The following is a 22,826-nucleotide window of genomic DNA, read 5'->3' as shown; positions in this document are numbered from 1 at the left end:
AGGTAAATTCAATAATTAAGATTTTTGCCATATTCATATTTTTGTCAATTTTAAATCATTTGAAAGCAGACACAATAACATTTTATTCCTATACTCTTCAGCACACATTTCCGTATGTAAGGACATTCTACATAATTACACTATTGCTATTCATATTGTAAGAAAATTAACAATAATTACAGAGTGCCTTTATTCCCTCTGTTTTGGTCAGTACTTCAGTTATTTGGTTCTAAGTGATGGAAATCTGACTGAAACTAGATGAGGCAAAAATGAATCTATCTTGGGAGGGATACTGACTCAGTGCTGATGACATCACAGGTGAAGAGGGTGCAGAAAGGTTTATTCTCCTCACAGAATAAAGCATTCTGGGGAGAGCTGGGTGGGCTCCCAAGCAAGTCTGAAAAATGACCTGAGAGAGCAGAGAGAGGAGACCGGCTTGACTTTTATTGTGGCTGGAGGTGAGGCTGGGGCAGACTTGGAAAGTTTGAACTCACGGCATCTAAGAGCAAGAGTACAGGCTCTCTTATTGGCTTGCCCAGTTGTGGCATATAAAATGAGGGGACGTTATGGGGCTTAAAAACTGTCAGTAATCAAACATCAAAAATGGAATCAGTCTTCATTACTTATGACATATACTAACCTCTGTCTGCACGCTGGTTATTGCTCTAATTGTCTGTTCAGGTGTCTGCTTCCCTTCTAGACCAGGCTGTGAAGAGAATTTATTTATCTTTGTCTCTCTGGCATGTATTTGACACTTAACGCTTATATACAGTACGTTATCTTTAAGTCCAATAAGATTGCCTGTTGATTTCTTCATCTCAGTTAAATTAACTTTACATTATCAAGTGTTTTTTGCCAGACTACATTGAACATTTGCTTTACTTTTCTACTTGATCTGGCAGTGCACTGTCTTAATGCCCATGCTATTAATGTTTCATTGACTTGATATGTATAGCAGTAATTTTAGGACTTGAGAAGAATATCCTTAACACTTCATAATATTTTTATCAAAAATTCTAAGTAGACTTATCATTGCTTACTACCTTGACTCATGCACTGAAGTTTTGCTTTATGTTTTTTTTGGACTATTTTCATACTGCTTGTGGTCTTTTTGCTAAACCAGAATTCACTCATAATTTTAAAACATCCTTTGCAGTATCTGGAAAAACTTTAAATTGGATATAATTTACCATTCTAAGTTGCATCTGATGGTCACCCAGGGCTTCCAGTAGAGCTCCAGGCCCTTTAGTGAGGATGCAGCTCTAGGATGTACCCTGGCCCCCTTCCGGAGCCCCCTCTGTACTGACTCCTCTCACTACTGTGAGCATCGCTACTGCCCTCTAGAGCTTCTCCCACAGTAAATCAAGTTAACTTTCTTTAAAAATAGACTTTCTGTGTTTTCATCCATTACATTTAAATTTATTCTTTAATTCTACTACTTTCCCGCTCTCCCTTCCCTGCTTTCTCTCTAACGATTAGTTGGTACAATCTGGGCATGACCACCTCCCCCCATCCCTTTGCACCCCTCTTAGTTATTTATGCCAGTGCTGTTAAATATTTTTCTGTTTCCAAAACAACTCCTTTTTTCAGCCATTTATTGCAGACTATGAGAGATGCTTTGGGTGGAAACTTGGTTTACTGAGTTCTTTGGTTTATGTAATTATTAAATGCAGGAAATCTTGATTTCAAATCTAAAGCTTAAAATGGAGACCTAGTTAATGGCTTAAAAAATGGAAGTTATTGAATAGTCTGTTGCTAAAAACAGAGGTCTTTATTTTCAAGTTAAATTCAGTTCTTGAAAGGTGTTTCTTCTAATCATTTTTTTATATTCGGATAAAATCAAGTAGGTTCTCTTTTCTGAAGGCATGTTTGGTTCCTTTTCACTTTTTCAGTTTCTAACTGTTCCACCCCCCAATCTCAAGGCCATCCCCTCAGCCCTCAATCTTAAATGTGTATAAGAAGATGCTCGAATTTTGTGGTAATTGAGTGGTACAAAGTACTGCATATTGATTCAGCCCAGTTTCCTGCCAGAAGTTCTGTTTAGTAGAGTGCTGTGTCACTGCCATTCATAAGGTTTGTTTGAGGGTAGCTGCTCAGCCATTTCTGCAGCTGTTTCCTGGCATTGCTTTGTCTTTCTGTGGCATGGGAAACTTGCCACTGACCACAGAATTGCAGCTTACTTTCTATGCTCGTCTCTAGTTCATAGCTGCTGCTTGCTAATTCTTTTTGCACCTCAGACTCTTCTGGAATATAGACAGTCAGTAGCTGTACACAAACAGCACAGAGAACAGCCATATCTTTGATTCTGCTTATTTTATCTATAAATAATTCACTCTCTCCTTTGGCCCTCCTTCTGTCTTTGGAGGAGTTGACAGTGGAAACAAACAGAACCAGTGCTGCGGGCCATTTGAAAAATCTGTGTTGTATTTTTAAATCTTACCTGTCTAGCCCTGCGGACACACATGCTGCTTATGGCAAGCAGAATTCTAAGATGGTCCTCCAAATTCCTGGCCCTCCAAGATGCACACACACCTCCCAATCAAACACAAATCTAGATGTTGCCATTAAGGATTTTGGAAACGTAATTAGGGTCCCAAATCAGTTGACCTTTAAGTTAGGGAGATAATCCAGGGCCCTGAGGTGATGTCATGAGCCCTCAACATTTGTCTGTAGCAGTCGTAGACGGAAATGCAGTGATTTCAAGCATGAGAGGTGTTTGATGCAAGGAAGTTTCTTGTGCTACTCTTGGAATTGAAGAGGGCCATATGGCAAGAGGCTGAGAGCAGCCTCAATATCACCAATAACCTGCATGAGCCTGGAAGAGGACTTTGAGCTTGAGTGAGTGAGACCTTGAGCACATTACCCAGGTATGCTGGGCCTGGACTTTGGACTTACAGACTTGTAAGATAATAAATGGTTATTGCTTTAAGCCTCTAAGTTTGTGGTAATTTGTTATGTTGCAGAAAATTAATGCACTGCTTATTTATTTACAAGTAAGCAGGCATTAGTACTTGGCCAAAGTTTTCATGGTTTAGTGTGACTTTTCTTTCAAGCATCCCACTTTATCATGGATCCTGTTCACATCCTCGGGGGAACTGAGGAGAGGGAGGGCCAGGGGAAGCTGTTTATATGAGGTCTGTTCAAGGAGGCCTCCCTCTGCTTCCTGTAGTGTGGACTGTCCAGAGCTACAGGAAGCCTGCTCTGTCTGAGCCCACATAGCTAGACTAGCCTCCTGACACCCTTCCTGAGATCTTTCTTCTGTTCCTCTTACTCCAGACCTCTTTGAAAAACATAAATAGATGACCCTTCTCCTCTGAACAAAAGTTCATTTCTGTAGTGTGTGACCAGGGCCTTTGCTCTTTGATCCCTAGAAAAAAAAGCAAGGCCAGCCTCAGCAGCACTGCACACCAAGCATTCTGATCCGCTCCCTGCTTCCAGGCTCCAAGTACCTCCAAGCTACTTACTTACCCTGTGGTCGCCTCCTGCAGCAGGCCGTCTCCAGTCCTGTCTTCTCGAAGGATTCCCCAGACTACCTGTCCATCTTATACTCTGTCTTCTTTATCTTAACTGAGATTGATTATTACTAAGGCCACAGGAGGGAAAACATTATGTAAGTCAGATTTATAGGGAGGTGAATGACTGTTGCCAGTTCTCTTACAGAACACTTGAATTGTGAAAGAGCGTATTTATTGAAGAAAGCATGTTAGTGGTAAACTTTTAGGATGTAAAGCCATTTTTATTTCTGTGTACTGTTGTTCTATGTCTATGTAAAGCTTGAGGAAAAAGAATTTTATCTTCCATGCTATTTTTCTACAGCTTCTTCCTGCAGCATCATGCCCCAAATTTGAGGCTCCCGCAGGATGTACACTTAACTTCCCTACTTTCATGGTCCTGTGACCTCCAGCCTGAGATTGATGAGCCTGTTGGTTAAGGGGTCTAGCTCCTTTTACCAGAGGCAAGAGGGATTCCACTAAGTTTGAAGAGCTTATGAGGGTACTCAGCTTCCTACTTCCTAACTCTAAATGTGTTGTTGTAAGTCTCTCTCTGGATACCCCTCTGTCCCTGCCTCAGGATGAAGTCCTTGTTCCACCTTTGGGTTTTTTCCCCCCGGTTGGACAGTTAAGCCACAGAAAGATTTTGGACCAAATGGTGACTGGGCTTTAAGCCATACAGTGATTTTGGACCAGGCTTTTGGTTCCACATCCTTCTGGCTTGTGGCAAGAGGTGGTTAGCATCTGCATTGATGAACTCTCCGAAGGGGAATAAGACTTGGTGTTTAGCCCTTAGAGGTACCAGAAAACATTAACCACAACAAAACTTCATGTCATCATTATAAAGAAATTGTCAATTGATGTGTAAAATAAACCACATCAAAAACCATTATCAAAACCATTAAAATGTGTTGAATGTTAGAAAGACTGTGAATAATTCTTTTTTACGTAACTGGTGAACCTTACACAGGTGAACCTGACTTTCCTGTGTGATATGGAAGACTGTTACTCCGTTCTAGAAATGACAAAATGTTTAAAATAGTCCAAGATCAAACTGTAGATAAAGCTGCAGAAGAACTGAGTAAAGTAGTGGTAAATTAGATTTTGATGTCGATTTAGATAATACAGAATATGAAAATCAGGTGAGATAATGTGACTATATTAAGTCAGTTTAAATACATGAAATCTGACCAACTTCTGACTTTAAGCATTTAAAAAAAAAACAAAACTATGGAGTCCTAATGAGGAAGTTAGACAAAAACCTATAAGGAAACAGACTGAAATTTCTACTTGGACAATAAGATGACCTTTGAGTTTATTTTTTGTAATGTTTAATTATATTACTTCCCACCCTGAGTTCTGTAATACTCTATTTCGTGTGGCATTTATTAAAGTACTTTAAGTACTTTTAAAAATGAATTCTTGAGGGATCATATTTAATATATGAGACTCACTCTCACTAAATAAGATTGAGCATTATACAGTTATATAAAAATCAGCTCTAATGCATGGGTTTGGATTTATGGCCGGCTCGTCCTGCTGGGCCTTTCATAGTGCCCCGTGCCAGAACAAACTGTGGCCCCAAACCATTGCCTGGCCTCTGTGCCATAGCCTGCAAGCACTAAAGCAGGCTGCACAGTGAAAAGAAAAAAAAAAAAAAAGTATCAACCATAAAAATTAGCCAGCATCATTATAAAGCTGGCTCAAATATAGGCCATCAGCAAATACCTTTTGATTCATTGACCTCAAGTAAACAAGTCACATAGCAAAACCATCTTGACTGAAGAAGTCACTCTAAACAAACAAAAAAACCTCTAAAAGCTTTATTCTAGTTTTATATGATGATGCTTAACAATTGAGGGGTAGTGTCACTTTCCAGAGTACTCTCATTACTTTACCATAACGCTATCTTTACCTTTTTTCATGAAATACACAGAAAAATGCAGGATATATATGTGTGTATATATATACATATATATGTAGTTTTATATCTGCCACCCCTGTAGGTATTATTATATATTCTTAGTTTATGTAATTATTTTTAGTATATATCTTTTAATATATACATATTTAGTATACAAATATTATGATGTAACTCATTTTTGTCTTTATTGAGATATAGTTGACATGTGACATTGTATAAGTTTAAGGCATACAACATGTTGATTTGATATACTTATATATTGCAAAATGATTACCACTGTAGAGTTAGCTAACACCTTTATCACATCGTGTACTTACCACTTCTCTTTTGTTATGAGAACATTGGAGGTTTTAGCAACTTTCAACTATAGAATACAGTATTGACAACTATAATTGCTATGCTGGACATTAAATCCCTAGAACTTACTCATCTTCTAACTAAGAGTTTGTACTCTTTGACCAATATCTCTGTCTTTCTGCACTCCTCTGCCCCTGGTAACTGCTATTTTAAGTCTCTGTTTCTCTGAGTTCAGCTTTTATGCATATAAGTGATGCACAGTGTTTGTCTTTCTCTATCTGATTTCATGTAGCATCATGCCTCAAGGACCACCATGCTGTTGCAAGTGGCAAGATGTCCTTTCTCATAGCCAAATAATATTTCGTTCTATATATATATATACCATATCTTTATCTATTCAGATCTATCTATCTATATATATGCATATGTATAAATGCATATGTGTGGAGGCACCTGCATAAGTCAGTTGGTTAACCATCTGACTCATGAGATCAAGCCCCAAGTCGGGCTCCACCCTGGGCATGGAGCCTGCTTAAGATTCTCTCTCTCTCCCCCTCTCCCTCTGTCTCCTACCCCACTCACACACTCTCTCTCTAAAAAAAGGTTTAATTAAAAAATAAATGCATATATGTAAATCATGCCTGATACTGATAATTCTAATTCATATTTTCCCAACACAGATCCAAAGTCATAGAGTTCTTCCTCATTTTTCCCATTTTGTACCTGCATTTCACTGCATACCCCCAAATAATTGGTAGAATATTACCTTTAAATATTTGGTAAAGTTTGCCCGTAGAATGTACTCCTGGACTGGAATTTTGTTTTGGTAAGGTTTTAAATTGTGAATTTAATTTCTTTAATAGTTTTTTGTTTCATTTTAAGTGTGGAGCCCAGTATGGGGCTTCAGCTTAGAACCCTGAGATCAAGACCAGAGCTGAGATCAAGAGTTGGACACTTGGGGTACCTGGGCAGCTCAGCCATTAAGCAGCTGCCTTCAGCTCAGGTCATGATCCCAGGGTCCTGGGATCCAGCCGCGCGTCAGGCTCCCTGCTCAGTGGGAAGCCTGCTTCTCCCTCTCCACTCCCCCTGCTTGTGTTCCCTTTCTCGCTGTGTCTCTCTCTGTCAAATAAATAAATAAAATCTTTAAAAATAAAATAAAACCTAGATTAAAAAAAAAAAAGAAGAGTTGGACACTTAACTGACTGAGCCATCCATGTGCTCCTTTAATAGTTTTATTTTTGTAGTGCTTACATATATTTTTTTTAATTTAGCAGTTTTGGTAAGCTATGTTTTTCCAGGAGTTTGGCAGTTTCAGGATAATTTTCCAACTTACTAACATAAAGTTGCTAATATCATTCTATGATTGTTTTAATACCTGCAGCATCTATAGCTGTAACTCCTGTCATTGCTGATATTGATATTTTGTGCCATCTCTTTTTTCTTTCTCAGTTTTGTCAGGTAGTTATCAACTTACTAGTTTTTTACTCCCAAGATGTGTGAACTTAGGATTTCGTAGATCATCTCTATTTTACATGTTTTACTCCATTGATTTCCACTCTTATTTTAACATTTCTTTCTTTGGACTTTCTTTAAATTTAATTTTATATTCTTTATCTAATGACATGGATGCTTAACTCATTAACTTTTAGGTTTTTTTTTTCTCTGCAAATATGTAGATTTAGTTCATGAATTTTTCTGTAAGCACAGAATAAACAGTATTATACAAGCTTTAATGAGTTCAGTTTTTAATTTTCATTCAGTTCCAGATAGTTCTTAATTTTTATTCAGATTTTGTCTTTGATCCATGGGTTATTTACACATTCATTGATCTGTTTACATATTTATAGGGAATTGAGTTACCCCATTTTGTTATTCATTTCTAGTTTAATTGAACCAGGACTAGAAAGGTATGAATATAAAAGTTACAAACAAAGATGAGATAGAATAGAAAATAACTAGCAAGATGGTACTTTAACTATATCAATACTTACATTAAATATAAATAGTCTAAACACCAATTAAGAGATCAAGATTTTCAGATTAAAAAAGCAAGACTCAGCTAACAAGAGAAAACCCAAAGAATAAGAAGCAAAATTGACAGAACTGAAGGGGAAAATAGACAATTCAGTATTAATAGAGACGTTAGTACTTCACTTAAAATAATGGATAGACTATCTAAGCCAAGAGATAACGAAATAGAAGTGCTGAAAACAGTACAGAGCTCCTAGGCCTAGTAGACATCTGTAGAATATTTCACTCAACAACTAAGTACTTACACTACTCACACACACATAGAATGTTTTCCAGGATATGCCAGACCATAATGCAAGCCCCAGTAACTTTGGAAGTCATACAAAGTATGTTTTCTGGTAACTTCATTCTCTAATTAAATAAACTGGAAAGTAATATAGAACAAAAAGAATCTTCAGATATTAAGCAGCATACTTAATAACAAGTGAATCAAAGAAGAAAATCAATGGAGAAATTAGAAAATGCTTTCAGATGAATGAAATGAAAGTATAAAATACCAAAACTTATAGAATGCAGCAAAAACATTGCCCAGGAAGAAACTTATAGCTGTATATATCTTAATCAGCAAAGAAAACCTCAAATCAGAAACCTAATCTTGCACCTTAAGAAACTAGAAACAGAAAAGCAAGTTAAAAAAAATTACAAAGAAGGAAATAAGACTAGAGTAGGGATGCCTGGATGGCTCAGTCGTTAAGCATCTGCATCTGCCTTTGGCTTGGGTCATGATCCTGGGGTCCTGCAATCAAGCCCCGCATCAGGCTCCCTGCTCAACAGGAAGCCTGATTTTCCCTTTCCCACTCCCCCTGCTTATATTCCCTCTCTCTCTGTCAAGTAAATAAATAAAAATTTTTTTTCTTAACTGAAGACTTGAGTAGAAATAAGTAAGAGATAAAAATAATAGAGAAAATTAACAGTAACTGGTTCTTTGAAAAGAGCAACAAAATCAACAAACCCTTAGCTAGACTGACCAAGCAATAAAGAGAAAAGACTCTCAAATTACTAAAATCAGAAATGAAAGAGTGACATTACTATCAACCTTATAGAATTTTTTAAAAGGATTATAAGGGAATACCAGGAACAGCTATATGCTAACAAATTCATTAGCTTAGTTGAAATAGACAAATTCATAAAAAGACAGAAAGTACCAAAACTGACCTAAGAAGAAATAGAAAATCTGAATAGACTTACAAGTAACAAGTTTGAATTAATAATCAAAAAACTTCCCAAAATGAAAGTTCTGATGCACAGAAAGCCTTATTGATTAATTCTACCAAGAAATCAAAGAAGAATTAATAATAATCCATTACAAACTCCTCCAAACAATAAAAGAGGGAACATTTCCCAACTCAGTATGTTAGGCCTGCATTACCATTATACCAAAACCTCACAAAAACATTACAAGAAAACTACAGACCAATACCCCTTTTGTTAAAATTCCACCACAAAATAATAATAACCAAAATCAGCAACACATAAAAATGATTATATATCGAGGTGCCTGGGTGACTCAGTTGGTCAAGCAACCGACTCTTGATCTCAGCTTAGGTCTTAAGCTCCGGATCATGAATTCAAGCCCCACATCTGAAATTCAATTAATACACCATGTTGATAGAGTAAAGGCAAGAAGTCAGAGTGACTAAAATTACCAAGTCAGGAAATGGCAGATGCTGGTGAGGATGCAGAGAAAGGAGAACCCTCCTACACTATTGGTGGGAATGCAAGCTGGTGTACCCACTCTGGAACACAGCATGGAGGTTCCTCAAAAAGTTGAAAATAGTGCTACCCTATGACCCAGCAATTGCATTACTGGGTATTTACCCTAAAGATACAAACATAGTGATCCGAAGGGGCATGTGTACCTGAATGTTTATAGCAGCAATGTCCACAATAGCCAAATTATGGAAAGAACCTAGACATCCATCAACAGATGAATGGATAAAGAAGATGTGGTATATATACACAATGGAATACTATGCAGCCATCAAAAGAAATGAAATCTTGCCATTTACAATGACGTGGTTGGAACTAGAGGGTATTATGCTTAGTGAAATAAGTCAGTCGGAGAAAGACAACTATCACATGATCTCCCTGATACGAGGAAGTGGAGATGCAATGTGGGAGGGTTTGGGGGGAAGGAAAAGAATAAATGAAACAAGATGGGATCAGGAGAAGACAAACCGTAAGAGACTCTTAAGCCACAAAACAAACAGAGGGTAGCTGGGGGGTAGGGGGGTAGAGAGAGGGTGGTGGGGTTATGGATGTTGGGGAGGGTATGTGCTATGGTGAGTGCTGTAAAGTGTGCAAACCTGGCGATTCACAGACCTGTACCCCTGGGGCTAATAATGCATTATATGTTTATAAAAAATAATAAATAATTATTTTAAAAAAAGAATAAAGGCAAGAAAAAACATATGATCTTGTCAGTAAATACACACACACAAAGAATTTGAACATATATTCTTTCAGGGCGCCAGAGTGGCTCAGTTGGATAAGCAGCTGCCTGCAGCTCAGGTCATGATCTCACAGTCCTGGGATCAAGTCCTCCATTCAGCTACCTGCTCAGTGAGGAAGACTCTTCCCTTCTCCCTCTCCCTCTGCCCGCTGCTCCCCCTGCTTGTACTCTCTCTGTCAAGTAAATAAAATCTTTTTTAAAAAAGAAAAAAGTCCTTTAGGATAATAACACTCAAAAAATTAAGAATAGAAGAGAATTTCCCTAACCTGATAAAGAACACCTATGAAAGTCCCACAGCTAACATTATATTCATGGAAGACTGAAAAATTCCCCTTACATCAAGAACAGGGCAGTTTCGCAAGAAGGAGCAAAAGACACCGAGACTGGAAAGGAAAAAGGAAGACCATCTCTATTTTTGGATGTTGTACTCTTATATATGGACAGTTATAAGCAATCCACTTAAAAAAATCAGAATAAGTGAGTTCAGCAAGGTTACAGGATATAAGATCAGTATGCAAAGTAAATTATATTTCTATACACTAGTGATGAGCAATTTAAAAATAAGAAAACAGTTCCATTTGTAGTAACTCAAAAAGAGTAAAATACTTAGATATAAATTTAACAGAAGTAATACAAGACCTGTATACTAAAAACAACAAACCATTGTCAAAAGAAATTAAAGAACTAAATAAATGGAAGCCATTTCTTTATTCATAGATCAGAAGATACAAATAAAGATGGCGATACTCCCTAAAGTGATCTATGAATTTAGCACAAATCCCAACTGACATTTTTCTAGAAATGGACAAGCTGACCTTAAAAGTCACATGAAATAAGAGGGAACCAGAGCAGCCATTGTTTTAAAAGGAGACCAATAGGAGAGAACTTCCAGTGCCCAATATCAGAAGCTTTCTTTTTTTTTTTTTTTAAAGATTTTATTTATTTATTTGACAGACAGCGATCACAAGTAAGCAGAGACGCAGGCAGAGAGAGAGGAGGAAGCAGGCTCCCCTCTGAGCAGAGAGCCCTATGCGGGGCTTGATGCCAGGACCCCAGGATCATGACCCGAGCCGAAAGCAGAGGCTTTAACCCACTGAGCCACTCAGGCGCTCCCCAATATCAGAAACTTTCTTGACTAAGCTTTAGTCAAGACACTATGACACTGCCGTAAGGAAATACATAAATAAATGGAATAAAATTTAGATCCCAGAAATAGAACTTCACATTTATTGCCAATTGATTTTGATAAGGATGCCAAAACAATTAAGTAGATATAGTCTTTGCAACAAATGGTGCTGGGACAATTGATATCCACATTGTATAAGGAGCTCTTGCAATGCCTTTAATTTTACTCTGTGTTTAATTAAGTACAGGGTTTCCTTATCTCTCCTGTTGACACTTCAGAAACCCTTTCAATTAAGAATTAGTTTATATTTGAGATGCCTGGTGGCACAATCAGTTAAGCCTCCCACTCTTGGTTTGCGCTCAGGTCACAGTCTCAGGTCATGAGATCAAGCTCTGGGTTGGGCTGCTTGCTGAGTGCAGCCTGCTAAAGTTTCTCTCTCTTCTCTCCGTCTGCTTCTGCCCACCCCATGCATGTGCATGCACTCTCAAATAAATAAGTCTTAAAAGAAAAAGAATTAGTTTGCCATTTTTAAAGTTTGGATTTTACCCATTCGTTTTATCCACACTCTTTAAATATTCCTAAATATTCTTCTGAATATTACCATTTCTAGTTGTGCCGTATCTATCTGCTTCTCTTTTTAAGCTCTTTTAAAATATTCTAAATATATATGTATTTTCTTGCTGAATTCTCAACTAACTTGTCTGATCTTCCAAGTCACTAATAGTTTTTGGTCCACCTTTATACATTGTATTTTTGTACTAATATTTTCTTTTTTCTATATGGTTTCTTACCTCCTTTTACTAATGTCTTGCCCTATCTCCTTAAATATATCACATTTTGCTTATTTTTAGTTCTTGGTTCAACTTTTCCAACTTCAAGTGCGTATTATTCAGAACTTACCAAGTTATATATATACTATGACCACAACCAGCCCCAAAGTCTTAGTGGGATATAGGCTAATCAGCACGCCTATCTGAGAAATGCCATTTCTTGGAACAATGTACAAGAGCAAAGAGTAAAAGAGGACTTTTAAAACTTAATGTTATATGTCACTTTTGCTCACATTTCACTGGCCAAAGAAAATCTTACAGGCAAGCCTAATGTTAAAGTGGAGAAGTATAATCCTCTCATAGGTTCTGTCAGCAGATTGGGAACATTACAGTTTACCACAACATGGTATATTTTCTGATTGATTATACCTCTTACAGATCATGTTATTTTGATGTGTGAACTTAAGAGTTCCGCTTGCATTCATCTTGTAATGCATATTGAGGAAAGGCAGAATACCACACCTTTTGGTTCTTGTCTCCTGTGAATTAAAGAAGGAAGATGATCCCCAAGGAAGGAGGATCCAGTTCCACACTCACATATGTGTAAAAACTGTTATTTGTCCTGTGTTGGCCACCACTCTGTCTGACAGGCAGAAGCATCTGTATGGAGGTGTCTTCCTAAACTGTAATCAAACAGTCTTGGTCTTTGGAGGACCAAAGAGAGGACTTTGAGGTTGGTATGCTCCAGGGTAGTTGATTATCAGCTTCTTATCTCTGTAAGGCTCACCCTCTGCTGTTCTAGTTTGAGGGCACAGGCTCCAATTGTCCCAAGACAAGCAGGGAAGGAAATGGAGAATGAAATTTTGAAGACTTCCTTTCCCCTAGCCTCTCATTGTCAGCTTAGACTGTTTTTTGTCCCTTCCTTTTTCCCCACCTTCCAGTTCAAGGCAACCTTTTGTTCTCCCAAGGGTTTCTTACTGTTTTTTAGTTAATACTTGGGATTAGTACCTTTCTCTAGCTTCTACATTTTTCCAGCATTGTTTGTGTATGTATGGGGATGGGGTGCTCGAGGAGAGCAGTAGCATCAATAAAATAAAAATGTGGACCAGAATGGTTGCCTGAGGAGAGGACCTTGTGAAAGAAACTATACTTGAATTAGAAAATGAGAATTTGGATTGGCATAGAGGATAGAGAGGAAAACACAGAACAAAGAAATTGGTAAAGGCATGAGGGCCTGGCACATGAGACCAGCCTGAGCCAGGTTGGAAAGCTGTGAAAACATATGGCATTAGTTTCTTGTTTAGGTTGATTGATGTCAGATTTGGGAGTACCTTAATTTCCACTGGTGAGGGGTGTGGGGGGATGCAGCTCACCCACGAACCCTCTTACCAAGTGCCTGTGCTAGATAACATGGAGACCACACGGTGCATTTATAATGTAACCTTTGTCCAAAGTAGTACTGATAATCTTGTTAAGGAAGTAAGACTGGTGCCAATTAAATGATTAGAGAGCATAGAAGAAGTGTAATTTTTATGCAGAATTCTCTAATGCTGTATGAGTCAGGAGGCCTGTACAACTAAGATTAGCTGTGTGCGTACTTAATGGACTACATAACTGGGGAGATTTCACTTTTGAGACCAACTATAATGTGGATGCCAAGGAGAACGTTAAAATGCATCTGTGGATATCAGACCACTGAGTTTGTGGCTTATGTTACTCCTATGAGAGGAGACAATTTAGTATAATGGGTTAGAACATGGACTAAAGCCAGGTGGCCTGGATTCAAACTTAGATTCCAAGTGTGACTTTGGATAAGTTAAATAACTTTTCTGTGCCTCAGTATCCTCATTTATAAAATGAGGACAGTAATACCCCCTAACTCATAAAGCAGATCTGCTCACATAACTTTGCCACTCAGTTTCTCCTAAACTGAAGAGTGTGTATCAGTGGAATTTGGGGAGAAGAGAACATGATTCAGAATTAGTAGGAAAGCAGGGCAGTATTACAGAAAGCAATGAAAGGATCTGACCATTTTGTTTCCTGCCTGCTTCCTCAATAGACTGTAAGCTTCCTTCAGGCAGAGATTTGCTTCATCATATCCCAGCCCCTGGCTCAGTATGTGACATAAAATTGGCACTACTATACATTTGCTGAATGCATTTTCATGTGTAATTTTAAATATAAACCAATTTAATAAATTGTTTATATGTTTGGATGTATATTTGTCTAATGGTTTTGATATTTAATTTTTTAACAACTAGGAATCTATGAAGCATTTGTGACAGGTTTTTATTGTTGTGTTTTTTGTTTTTTTGTTTTTTGTTTTTGCTTTTACAGGCCAGTTGGAATGCCAAAAATGGAAAAAGTTTACTTACATAATCCTAGTTCTGAAGAAACCATTACTTTAGTATCAATATCTGCTACAACATCACATTTTCATGCATCATTTTTTCAAAATAGGGTAAGTATTTCTACAATAAATGTTTCCCTTAAGTTTGAAATAATAATAAGTCCAGTGGTCTCTTTGCTCAGAGTATCATAAAGCTATTAATACATCAGCTGTGCTGAGTCCTTGACTGGAAACTCAGGGAAAATCCACTTCCCAACTCATTGAAATTTTTGGCAGAATTCAATTCCTATGCTTATAGAATTGAGGTCCCCATTTCATTGCTGTCTCTTGGCCAGGGACCTCTCTCATTTCCCTAGGGTGCCCACATTGCTTGTCACCACCCTCAGGCCAGGAGTAATGCATCATATCTCCCTCATGCTTCAGGTTTCTTTGGCTTCCTCTTCTGCCACCAGTGGAAAAAATTCTGCCTTAATCGTATCATCGGGCCAGGACTACCTGGATAGTCTCCTTTTTGATGAACTAACTAGGTAGTGTCAACTAACTAAATTTTTGATGAACTAACTAGTTAGTTAGTGTCAACTAACTAAAATGACCTCAGTTACGTTTGTAAATTCCCCTTTATTGTGTAATATAAATAACCACAGGTGTGATATCTCCTCGTAGTCACAATCTCAGAGATTAGGGCAGGAAATTTGGGGGGCTGTTTTAGAGTTCTGTCTACTACAAGTATCCTCTGAAATTTAATTTTATAATCATTTTTGTAGATAGTATGCAAACTTGTAATTTAAAAAAATATATATCTGACTGAAAACTTGAGCCTTCAAAAATTTTGAATTTGAGACAATGCACACATTAAGCTTTAACAGATAGGCTGCTAAAATAACTAATAGATGAGCTTCCAAAAAAGCTAAATAACAAGCATCAGAGGGAGATAAGTGAGTGGAACTTAATTTCATCTTCCCAGAGTTTCCACTGACTCCTTTGAAGAGATAGGACCAAATAAAAAGGATCTTTTTTTAAAATAGCTAAAATTATAGAATTTATTTAGATATTACATTTCTCCTTTCAAAATCCTATTTCATCATATGTTGTCCTTAGCTAGCAACTTCTGGAGTAAAGAATAAAATTATGTAATTTTGGCTTTTTTAAGTTTCAGAGTATTAGCAGGGAACTGATGAGTTAGCATGTTACTTTCAGTAATAAAAATTTTATTTTGGGGCGCCTAGGTGGCTCAGTGGTTTAAGCCTCTGCCTTCAGCTCCGGTCATGATCTCAGGGTCCTGGGATCGAGCCCCACATCGGGCTCTCTGCTCAGCAGGGAGCCTGCTTCCCCCCTCTCTCTCTGCCTGCCTCTCTGCCTACTTGTGATCTCTGTCTATCAAATAAATAAAAATTTAAAAAAATCTTAAAAAAAAATTTTATTTTTGTGGTTCTCATGGAAGAAGTCCCTTTTTCTAAGGTATTTCTTAAATTTCCCTGAAGTTATTTTTTTGTTGTTACTTAAAAGATGTTTTCAGAGCTTTTAAAACATGCTGATGTTCTCAAATAATAGAGTGGCTGTGCTGGGGAGAGATTTACATATTCATCTAGTCCAGTATCCTCATTATACAAAGGAAGAAAGAACTCAATTTCAGAAGGGTTTGCCCCTGTCATGCAGTTAATGATAAGACCCAAGATGAGTGTGTGTGTGTTCTATTGGCCTACCCAGTGATTTGTATCATATTAGGCTATGATATGAGATGTATATGCTACCACCTGTGTATAGAGGTGCACTTATGTGTAAATGCAACCACCCAACTTCCGGGAATGGCCAATGTGCAGAGACTTGTTTGTTGAGTTAAAGAGCAAAATAGTGAAGTGAAAATGGAAACAGCTTAAAAATAGTTCACAACAGCAGTACAGATTTTATTTTTAACTCGTTAACATTCTCTGCTAATTCAAGCAATGTTTTCTTGTTTCAAAATGCCTGAGCTTCACCCTTGTTAAAGGCCAGGGTTTTCACTTTTTTCATGTTTCTATCATAAGACACAGACCAGACCAAGAATAACAAAGATTGCTTACAGGGACCATATAAATAATGTAAATGAGAGAAGTGGGCCACATGGAATGAGGGTGACTGGAGAACATGTGGCCAGTCTAAAGGGATCAGCCTGCACTCAGGTCCAGCCAGTGGTTAACCATGTGGGAATGTAAGCCCATCCATGGTTCTTCTTATGTTCCAAAAAGAATCAGAAGTAGGAATTTTTATATGATATCTTCCAGCTTTTACACATTGAAAATGTATTCAGTTTTAAAAAGACAGATGGTGTAGACCAAACAAAACAAACTAACAGCCACTAGCTTGACATTTCCAAACTAGACCCTCCCAGGACTTATTTCTACACATGAATTTTATGCAGAGAGAAGTGTTTTTCTGAAAATTCCTCAAAAGATAAAGTAAATCTGTATGTTAGTCAAAGGATAAGTTAAAAATCATACTTGTTTTCCATTGTCAGGAGGTGAAATTAAACAAAAATTATCTATACCTACCAAAATCTACAGCTGAATCACCTAGATTTAGTTTCAAAAGAAGATAGCCAAAGTCTATGCTGTCTTCACTTTCTTCTTCTTCTTCTTGGTTTCCATCTTAATTTCCTGAAGTAAGGTGTGGACTCCAGCATCTGAAGAATGGAGGGGAGAAATGGAATGAATTCTTGGGGGGAAGAAATAGCCTTATTTCCCCTTCACTTCAATGTTATGCCTACATTAAGAGCCTTTGGTGAAAGATGAAAAGAGTCTTCTCGTGTCCAGGAGGGCAGACCCTTTCTGAAATTTTATTTTAACTCTTTGTCACCTTCAAAATTCCTGGTCAGATCTTACATCCTTGAAAATAGAACATTTCCTATAACTCACTTAAGTTTTCAGTTATTTACCAGTATCATCTCTATATTAACTAACCAATAGGAAATAGAGAAGAGAGTAGTTATTTTTCTAAAAGGCCAAGTTTTATATAACCATATAATAACCCACAGGCAAATAGCCCCCTTAGTAAGGTCTTTTTTTAACCTGAAAATCAAGAAGAATAAGGGTAGTGAAGAATGTGGTTTTGTGACAATTTGTTTTTCTGTATGTGACTTCCAATAATTAATTACATTACTTGTTATTACCTGTTAATTAACTATAATTGTCTAGTTAATTATACTTACAATTTAAAATTCCATAATATTATTACCACAATTCAGACCTATCCATCTTTCATGACTATATTGTATATTGGCCATAAAACATGTAATACTAAAAAGAAACATGTAATACGTGTTTTGTATCAAAGAATACAGATTTTTTAAATACTGTATATAATAGTCTAATTTGGATTATGGTAAGAATTATAAAAATGTAGTCCCTTACAGACATAGGTAAGCAACACAAATTATTTTTTCCTTGATTGTCTAGAACGTTTTGATTGATTAAATTTTCACATAATTTGAAGATTAAGAAAACATTGTTTCAATCTCGACTAAAAATGTTTTAGCCCACATATTTTACTATTCCTAATATAATCTCTTCTCATGGGTTGAAGGTCTTAATGAATATTTTTATCTAATGAATGATTTTATATAACTCATTTAGCACAATGCCCTCAGGGTCCATTCATATTGTTACAAATGGCAGAATTTCCTTTTTTCTCATGGCTGAATAATATTCCATGGGGGGAATGTGTGTGTGTGTATCATATCATTTTTATCTATTTACCTGTTGATAGACATTTGGCTATTGTGAATGATGGTGCAGTAAACATGAGAGTGCTTATATCTCTTCACTATCCTGTTTTCATTTCCTTTGGATAAATACCCAGAAGTAGGATTGCCAGATCATATGGTTGTTCTTGTTTTTAATTTTTTGAGGAACCTCCATATTGTTTTGAACCAATTTACATTCCCACCAGCAGTGTACAGGATTCCCTTATGTCCACATCTCATCAACACTTGTTTTCTCAGTGATAGCCATTCTAACAGTTATGGAGTGGTATCTCATTGTGATTTTCATTTGCATTTCCCTGATGATTAGAATTGTTGAACTTCTTTCTGTATACCTGTTGGCTATGTCTTCTTTGGGAAAATATCTGTTTAGTTACTCTGCCCATTTTACTTATTTATTTTATGTGTTATGTTAGTCACCATACAGTACATCATTTTTGATGTAGTGTTCCATTCATTGTTTGCTTATAAACACCCAGTGCTCCATCCATGCCCTCCTTAATTCCCATCACCAGGCTTACCCATTCTCCCACCCACTACCTTCTAAAACCCTCAGTTTGTTTCCCGGAGTCCGTCGTCTCTCATGGGTCATCTCCCACTCTTAATTTCTCTCCCTTCAATTTTCCCTTCTCCTGTTGTCCTCCATGCTATTCCTTATGCTCCACAAATAAGTGAAACCATATAATAATTGACTTTCTCTGTTTGACTTATTTCACTTAGATAATGTCCTCCAGTCCCATCCATGTTGATGCAAAAGTTGGGTATTCGTCTTTTCTGATGGCTGATTAATAGTCCATTGTTTATATGGGCCACATCATCTTTATCCATTCGTCTGTTGAAGGGCATCTTGGCTCTTTTCCACATTTTGGCTATTGTGGACTTTATTGCTGTGAACATTGGGGTTCGTTTGGCCCTTCTTTTCACTACATCTGTATCTTTGGGGTAAGAACCCAATAGTGCAATTGCTGGGTCATAGGGTAGCTCTATTTTTAATTTTTTGAGGAACCTCCACACTCTTTTCCAAAGTGGCTGCACCAGTTTGCATTTCTACCAACAGTGTAAGAAGGTTCCCCTTTCTCTACAACTTCTCCAACATTTGTTGTTTCTTGACTTCTTGATTCTTGACATTCTAACTGATATAAGGTGGTATTTCAGTGTGATTTTGATTTGAATTTCCCTGATGTCTAATGATGATGAACTCTTTTTCACGTGTCTGTTAGCCATTTGTATGTCTTCTTTGGAGAATTGTCTGCTTATGTCATCTAACCATTTTTTAACTTGATTATCTGGTTTTTGGGTGGTGAGTTTGAGAAGTTCTATATAGATCTTGGATATCAGCCCTTTGTCTGTAGTGTCGTTTGCTAATATCTTCTCCCATTCCGTGGTTTGCCTCTTAGTTTTGTTGACTATTTCCTTTGCTGTGCAGAAACTTTTTATTTTGATGAAGTCCCAAAAATTCATTTTCACTTTTGTTTCCTTTGCCTTTGGAGATGTGTCTTGAAAGAAGTTGCTGTGGTTGATGTTGAAGAGGTTACTGCCTATGTTCTCCCCTAGGATTTTGATAGAATCCTTTCTCACATTGAGGTCTTTCATCCATTTCGAGTTTATCTTTGTGTATGGTGTAAGAGAATGGCCCAGCTTCATTCTTCTGTATATAGCTGTCCAATTTTCCCAGCACCTTTTATTGAAGAGACTATCTTTGTTCCTTTGGATATTTTTTCCTATTCTGTTGGAGATTAGTTGAGAGTCCATATCTGGGCTCCTTATTTTGTTCCATTGGTCTGTGTTTCTGTTTTTGTGCCAGTATCATGCTGTCTTAGTGCTCATAGCTCTGTAATATAGCTTGAAATCAAACAACATGATGTCCCCAACTTTGTTTTACTTTTTCAACATTTCCTTGGTGATTAGGAGTCTTTTCTGGTTCCATATGAATTTTAGGATTGTTTTATCTATTTCTGTAAAAAATATATGCCTTTGGGTCATTGATAGGGATTGCCTTGACTCTATAGATGACTTTAGGTAGTATGGACATTTTAACAGACAGTTATCAGTGATTCTTCCAATCAGTGAACATGGCCTATCTTGCCATTTGATTGTGTCTTCTTCAGTTACTTTCATCAAGGTTTTGTAGTTTTCCTAACACAGGCATACCTCAGATATTACGGGTTTGATTCCAGATCACTACAGTAAAGTGACTATCACAATGAAATTATTTTTTTTTAGTTTTCCAGGGCACATAAAATTTATGTTTACACTGTACTGTAGTCTTTTAAGTGTGCAGTATCATTATGTCTTAAAAAAATGCATATACCTTTATCACTAAAAAATGTCAAACATTATTTGAGTTTTTAGTGAGTCATGATCACTAATCACATATCACCATAACAAATATAATAATGAGAAAGTTTGAAATATTGCAGGGATTACCAAAATGTGACACAGAGACACAAAGTGAGCAAATGCCATTGAAAAATAGTTACACTGATAGACTTGTAGGTTGTAGGTTGCCATAGACCCTTCAATTTGTTTAAAAAAAAAAAAAAAAAAAAAAGGCAGCCAGCATCACCTTAATCCCAAAACCAGACAAGGATCCCATCAAAAAAGAGAGCTATAGACCAATATCCTTGATGAACACAGATGCGAAAATTCTCACCAAAATACTAGCCAATAGGATTCAACAGTACATTAAAAGGATTATTCACCACGACCAAGTGGGATTTATTCCAGAGCTGCAAGGTTGGTTCAACATCCGCAAATCAGTCAATGTGATACATCATATCAATAAAAGAAAGAACAAGAACCATATGATACTCTCAATAGATGCTGAAAAAGCGTTTGACAAAGTACAGCATCCCTTCCTGATCAAAACTCTTCAAAGTGTAGGGATAGAGGGCACATACCTCAATATCATCAAAGCCATCTATGAAAAACCCACCACAAATATCATTCTCAATGGAGAAAAACTGAAAAGCTTTTCCGCTAAGGTCAGGAACACAGCAGGAATGTCCATTATCACCACTGCTATTCAACATAGTACTAGAAGTCCTAGCCTCAGCAATCAGACAACAAAAGGAAATTAAAGGCATCCAAATCAGCAAAGAAGAAGTCAAATTATCACTCTTCACAGATGATATGATACTCCATGTGGAAAACCCAAAAGACTCCACTCCAAAACTGCTAGAACTTGTACAGGAATTCAGTAAAGTGTCAGGATATAAAATCAATGCACAGAAATCAGTTGCATTTCTATACACCAACAACAAGACAGAAGAAAGAGAAATTAAGGAGTCAATCCCATTTACAGTTGCACCCCAAACCATAAGATACCTAGGAATAAACCTAACCAAAGAGACTAAGAATCTATACTCAGAAAACTATAAAGTACTTATGAAAGAAATTGAGGAAGACACAAAGAAATGGAAAAATGTTCCATGCTCCTGGACTCGAAGAATAAATATTGTGAAAATGTCTATGCTACCTAAAGCAATCTACACATTTAATGCAATTCCTATCAAAGTACCATCCATCTTTTTCAAAGAAATGGAACAAATAATTCTAAAGTTTATATGGAACCAGAAAAGACCTCGAATAGCCAAAGGGATATTGAAAAAGAAAGCCAAAGTTGGTGGCATCACAATTCCGGACTTCAAGCTCTATTACAAAGCTGTCATCATCAAGAGCATGGTACTGGCACAAAAACAGACACATAGATCAATGGAACAGAATAGAGAGCCCAGAAATAGACCCTCAACTCTATGGTCAACTAATCTTCGACAAAGCAGGAAAGAATGTCCAATGGAAAAAAGACAGCCTCTTTAATAAATGGTGTTGGGAAAATTGGACAGCCACATGCAGAAAAATGAAATTGGACCATTTCCTTACACCACACACAAAAATAGACTCAAAATGGATGAAGGACCTCAATGTGAGAAAGGAATCCATCAAAATCCTTGAGGAGAACACAGGCAGCAACCTCTTCAACCTCAGCCGCAGCAACATCTTCCTAGGAACATCGCCAAAGGCAAGGGAAACCAGGGCAAAAATGAACTATTGGGATTTCATCAAGATCAAAAGCTTTTGCACAGCAAGGAAACAGTTAACAAAATCAAAAGACAACTGACAGAATGGGAGAAGATATTTGCAAACGACATATCAGATAAAGGACTAGTGTCCAAAATCTATAAAGAACTTAGCAAACTCAACACCCAAAGAACAAATAATCCAATCAAGAAATGGGCAGAGGACATGAACAGACATTTCTGCAAAGAAGACATCCAGATGGCCAACAGACACATGAAAAAGTGCTCCATATCACTCGGCATCAGGGAAATACAAATCAAAACCACAATGAGATATCACCTCACACCAGTCAGAATGGCTAAAATCAACAAGTCAGGAAATGACAGATGCTGGCGAGGATGCGGAGAAAGGGGAACCCTCCTACACTGTTGGTGGGAATGCAAGCTGGTGCAACCACTCTGGAAAACAGCATGAAGGTTCCTCAAAATGTTGAAAATAGAACTGCCTTATGACCCAGCAATTGCACTACTGGGTATTTACCCTAAAGATACAAACGTAGTGATCCAAAGGGGCACGTGCACCCGAATGTTTATAGCAGCAATGTCCACAATAGCCAAACTATGGAAAGA

The 22,826-nt window shown here is 37.2% G+C and overlaps 1 protein-coding gene and 1 non-coding gene across 2 annotated transcripts in view; both read left to right on the top strand.

Moving 5' to 3' along the window:
* Nucleotides 1-22,826, top strand: part of TMEM131 (transmembrane protein 131) — a 217,029-nt gene that overhangs the window by 95,007 nt on the left and 99,196 nt on the right. The window contains exon 5 of the mRNA XM_044263853.1: nucleotides 14,429-14,552. Coding sequence (XP_044119788.1) covers nucleotides 14,429-14,552 — 124 coding nt within the window. The remainder of the gene's footprint in view (nucleotides 1-14,428; nucleotides 14,553-22,826) is intronic.
* LOC122916676 lies at nucleotides 4,998-5,132 on the top strand. Its single transcript, XR_006386294.1, has one exon. It is a non-coding gene; the product is annotated as a small nucleolar RNA SNORA42/SNORA80 family (small nucleolar RNA).

The sequence above is a fragment of the Neovison vison genome, chromosome 8 (assembly GCF_020171115.1).
Source record: "Neovison vison isolate M4711 chromosome 8, ASM_NN_V1, whole genome shotgun sequence".
NCBI lineage: Eukaryota > Metazoa > Chordata > Mammalia > Carnivora > Mustelidae > Neogale > Neogale vison.
The sequence above is the reverse complement of the archived record's forward strand: the minus strand, read 5'-3'. Positions and strand labels throughout refer to the sequence as shown.